This window comes from Pinus tabuliformis, chromosome 4_1, assembly GCF_031772625.1.
Source record: "Pinus tabuliformis cultivar Carrire ecotype Pingquan chromosome 4_1, CPIR1, whole genome shotgun sequence".
NCBI classification, from domain to species: Eukaryota; Viridiplantae; Streptophyta; class Pinopsida; order Pinales; family Pinaceae; genus Pinus; species Pinus tabuliformis.
In genome coordinates, this window is record NC_142303.1 from 939,812,212 (window position 1) to 939,817,555 (window position 5,344).

The window sequence follows — 5,344 nt, forward strand, 5'->3', positions numbered from 1 at the left end:
AGGCAAAACTTAAAGCTAAGCTGGATGTAGCAGACGGGAAACAATATTCAATCCCCGGGGTACTTAGAGCAGTGCAATCCCCTGTCTCTGTTAACAAATGATTTTGTCATCATGGAATTGCAGAGGTTTGGCCAGTAAACCTAAAAAACTGGCCTTAAAAGATTGGATCCTTAACTCAAAAGTGGACATTCTCTTTCTGCAAGAAACCTTGGGGAAGGCTACAGAGGTAGAACAAATGTTAAAGGCTCTTCTGCCAGGCTGGACTTTTTCTGCGATTGATTCATCAGGTCATTCGGGGGGTTTAGCAATTGGGTTCAGAGAAGGTCGAATTAAGGTCATTAATCAATGGGGGATGAAACAAGTCATGGGCATGGAGGTTATATCCCCTGATTTCACCACCCCCATTTCAATTGTAAACATATATGGCCCTTGTCAAGGAAGGGAGATCTTTTGGGATGAATTGTTGTCAAAACCTTTGATGAAGTCTTCCTTGTCAATTGTGGGGGGTGATCTAAATTTTTCCATAGGCAGAGCTGAAGCATGGGGTCCCTCAGCTAGGGAAGACCCTCTGTCCGAATTTTTTCACAATCTTCTTTTGGAAAATAATCTCATAGACCCTGCCCCGGTCAAACTTAAGCCTACCTGGAGGAACAGAAGAACAGGGGAGGACTGGATCGCAAAAAGGTTAGATTGTTTTCTGTTATCTAAGGACCTAATCTAAAAAGATCCTATTTTCAGGCAGTGGGTTGAGGAAATAGGCAACTCAGACCATTTCCCTATTTTCCTGGATCTCTCTTTTCCTCCCCCAAAGCCTCCTTCCCCCTTTAAATTCAACTCTTCTTAGCTTCAAGATCCCTCCTTCATCAATCTTTTTAAGAATACATGGATCCATCCGAACAGAAATGCAAGAGAGAATAAGAGTTTCCTGTTCATGGAGAATCTCAAAAGATTGAAGAAAGCGACAATAACATGGGCAAAGAACAGGAAACTGAAACAGAATGAAGAACTGGCTGGAATCAGGGAGGAGTTGAAGTTTCTGGAGAGCGCTGAGGAGGAGGGATATTATTCTCAGAATTCAAAGGATAGAATTCTTCATTTGGAGAAGCTTCAAAACAAAATCCTCTTGGATAAGGAAGAAGAATGGAGGCTTAAGAGTAGGGCAATATGGCTAAAATCAGGGGATGAAAACACTAGTTTTTTTCACAACTATGCCAAAGGAGAAAATCTGCAAATACTATTTGGAGCTTAAAAGATGAAGAAGGTAGGGAGGTTAGCTCTTTTTCAGATCTCTCTGGTCTAGGACAGAGGCACTTCCAGGAAATTTTCTCAGACTCAGGAGAAGCCACCATAGCAGAAGTCATAAAAACAACACAATGCTTCCCAAGGTTCGTTGAGGAGGAAGAAGCATAAGAGTTATCAATTCCTGTTACCAAGGAGGAGGTTGAAGCTGCTATGAAATGCATGGCCAAAGACAAAAGTCCAGGTCCTGATGGCTGGACTATTGAACTCTTTCTCTTTTTTTTCGACCTAATAGGCTCGGAAATTACTGATGTGGTAGAAGAATCTAGACAGAAAGGAGAAATCTACAGGCCTTTCAATTCTACTTTTATTGCTCTGATTCCTAAGAAGGGTGATCCGGAGAGTTTTGAAGATTTCAGGCCAATTTCCCTGTGTAATTGCATATACAAGATCATTGCAAAGGTGATAGCTATCAGAATTGTCCACATTCTAACAAGAAACATCTCAATGGAACAATTTGGTTTTTTGGATGGAAGACAAATTCACGAAGCCATTGGAGTAGCACAGGAGGTAATTCACAGTGTGAAACAGAAGAAGAAGAAGGGAGCGGTTCTCAAAATAGACCTTTCCAAAGCATATGATCGAATAAATTGGCTCTATATCCGGCTGCTGCTCACTCACCTGGGTTTCAATTACTCTTTTATTAGCTGGATTATGGGTTGTATCACAAATGTCAGTTTCGCAATCCTGATCAATGGAGCAGCCTCCCCTTTTTTCAACAGCCAAAGAGGCCTCAGGAAAGGCTGTCCTTTATCCCCTCTCTTGTTTCTCCTAGTGGCAGAAGGGCTAAGCAGACTGATTCACAAAGCAAGAAGAGAGGAGAAGGTAAAAGGTATTGAGGTAGCAATAAATCTCTTTATCACCCATTTGCTTTTTGTTGATGATATCTTGATTTTCACCAATGGATCCTATAATGAACTTAAGGAGTTAAAATGCATTTTCGATCTATTTCTGAAAGCTACAGGAATGCAGATAAACGCTAGAAAATCTCAAGTTTGTGTGGCAGACTTTGACAGAAGAGAAAGATCCAGGATGGTAAATCTCTTCCCTTTCCATCATCAGCCTCTGGACTCTCCTTTCAAATATTTGGGTTTTTGGCTGAAGCCGGCAGCTTATAAAAAAGAGGATTGGAACTGGCTCATAGCAAAGATAGAAGCCAGAATTTCCCATTGGAGTTTCAAATGGCTCTCTAGAGCTGGCAGATTGACCCTAATAAAATCTGTTTTGCTTGCCATTCCTGTTTACTGGGCAGCTTTAACATGGGTCCCCAAAGGAGTGATGGAGAAAATCAGAAGAATATGCTGTAGATTTCTATGGGCAGGTTCCAAAGAGTCCTCTGTACTTCCTTGGGTGGCATGGGACAAGGTGGCTAGACCAAAAGAATGGGGAGGCTGGGGAAAAAAAAGGCTCCCTGAGTTCAGCCTTTCTCTCGCAGCTAAATCAGGTTGGAGACTAGTCACAATGGAGAATCTCTGGACAAAGGTAGTTAAAAGGAAGTACATTGATCCAACTCCCTTGGAAGATTGGATTCGAAGCCAAGATAAGAAAATGAAGAATATTTCAGTCATTTGGAAGGCCACGGTGGAGGCTTTCTCTGTGATTGAACAAGGTTTGGCATGGAAAGTGGGAGATGGAAGACATATCAGAATTGGCAGAGACCCATGGGTAGGCTGTAATGGAGCTTATGCCCTGTCACCTGGTCTCCTCAGACACCTGGATAACAAAGGAATCACAACTCTAAATCAGGTGGAGAAAGTAGGTCATTCTACAATCTGGGGTCAGGCTTGGAAGAATGATGAAGATTTAGATTTGAATATCAGGTGGAAGAACGAATGGGCTTCCTACATACAAGAACTGCATCGTTCAAATGTCAGACTAAAAGATGAGCCAGACCATCTGATATGGGCGTAAGGCAAAATAGGAGACTATTCCCCAAAAGATGGATATACTTTCTTAATGGCAAAGAAAGGATGGGGAATTCCAGATTGGTGGGCGAAAAACATTTGGAAATTAAAATGCCCAGCAAAGGCCAGGATCTTCCTCTGGTGCATACTAAAAAGGAAAGTTCCTACCTGGGACATTCTACAAGCCAGATATCTAGTAGGGCCTGGGAGGTGCCCCTTATGCAAGTCAGAAGAGGAATCAATCAGTCATCTTTTTACATCATGTACAGTCTCAAAAAAAATATGGGAGGAGGTAACCTGTTTACTTAAGGTAAAAGCTCAGTGGGGTTTAGATCCATTGGAGGAGTCTTGGAGGAAGTGGTGGCAAACCTATCCGGAGGGAAATATGAGGAACTTGCCCCTTATTTTCTTTTGGGGAGTATGGTTAGCAAGAAACAAAAGCTTGTTTCAAGACAAGGATACTTCCATAGCCAACATTGCCATAAACTGTGCTGCCATTTACTCTGCCATCCCGATCCCTGCCCCCAAAGATACTCAAAAGAAACAAAAGCCTGTATCTATCTTGGAGGGCATTCCTTGGGCATTCTTCGACGGAGCATCCCAGAACAACAAGGCTGGGGCAGGTCTATGCATTCATTTGAACCATGATCATACACTAAAGGCTTCTATAGGGTTAGGTCCTGGTACAAACAACTATGCTGAGCTATCTGCTTTGCGCTTTCTCCTTTGCTGGTTACTACAAAGAAATATCTTCACAATTCAAATCTTCGGAGACTCTATGAATGTAATAAAATGGGTTAATGGAAATGCATCGTGTAAAAACCAGATCTTGAAGACTCTTGTAGAAGAAATCATGTTTTTAAAGCCATCGTTTAACAGTTTATCTATCTGCCACATCTACAGGGAGAAGAACGAGGAAGCAGACCAGCTTTCTATGAATGGTCTACAGCAAGATTTGGGCATATGGTCAATAGCTGAATCCAGACAAGGGCAGACTTTCATTTCTCATCAGGTCCCTTTTAGTCCACCACTATGATCGAGGCAATATCATATCTTTCCTTTTTGTCAGCAGAACCCGCAGGCAAGAAGGATTTTTGTACTTAGTTATTTTTTGTTCTTTTCGCATTTTATCTATATATCTGCAGCACTATAAACAGTCAAAAACCTTCCTGTACAGTTTTTCGTTTTTCTCTTTCAAAAAGACACATTATATATTTTTGTATGGGGTTGTTTTCCTTCTTCAAAGGAGACCCCGGGGTGTGCATGATTACTGGGTTGTATTTAAAGCCTCCTGTAGGGAGGCAGAACGTACTTGTCATTAACAACAAGTTACAGGATAGATAAATCAGTCGTAACAGGACTGAGTATTTTTGCTTGGGTTTTATACTCTTTAGAAGTACAAAACAGCACACATGGGAGCCAACAGACCTGCAAAAGATATCATCAGACTATAAACTTTTTATATGCATAATAAAAAGTTTCGCTTTTTTCCTCGGAAAAAAAGAAGAAGTTGTCTTGTGATGTGGAATTACAATTTTTTCTCCTAACTTAATTGAAGGGAAAATTAAATCGGGATTTTCTTGTTTCATTTCAGCAACTCCTACATGGCTTATTGTCCTTCTCCTCCATGATTTGTTTTTCTTAGTCCTTCTTTGAAAAGACTAACAAATGGGCCTCATTAATCACATGAGCATTGGTAGAATTAACTAAGTCAATAAACACAGGTATGGGCCTCATTACCAAGCAACATATCTATTTGAGGAACATAAGGATCAAGAAGAAATATCTTCAACACACCATCAGAATTCTTAATTCCACAATATGGCATCCCTTTCCTGAAAAAATGATCTATTGTACAAATGTTGTGATCAAGGATGGGTTACCTTACTATGGAAGATGCTCCATTAATTATTTGAGCATTGTGGTCCTTGTTGCCTTGATCTAGTGTTCTCGGTAATCTCCATTAATTTGCATCATCACCAAATATGGTTTCTATGCCAAACACTAATGTTGGCTCTTTCCTGTCCACACTATACAAGTGTAGCACATTAACAAGTATGGCGAACACAACCAAATATAGAGGGACCTTGCCAAATATGTTGTTGAACAATTCAAGACCATAAGAACTTTCCATTATATAC

The 5,344-nt window shown here is 40.8% G+C and overlaps 1 protein-coding gene across 1 annotated transcript; it reads left to right on the forward strand.

Moving 5' to 3' along the window:
• Positions 1 to 235: 235 nt before the first annotated feature.
• On the forward strand, positions 236 to 1,249 carry LOC149179224 (uncharacterized). Its single transcript, XM_089422393.1, has 2 exons — positions 236 to 684; positions 901 to 1,249. Exons 1-2 carry the CDS (start codon positions 236 to 238, stop codon positions 1,247 to 1,249), a joined length of 798 nt encoding a protein of 265 aa, XP_089278519.1.
• The last annotated feature ends 4,095 nt before the right edge of the window (positions 1,250 to 5,344 follow it).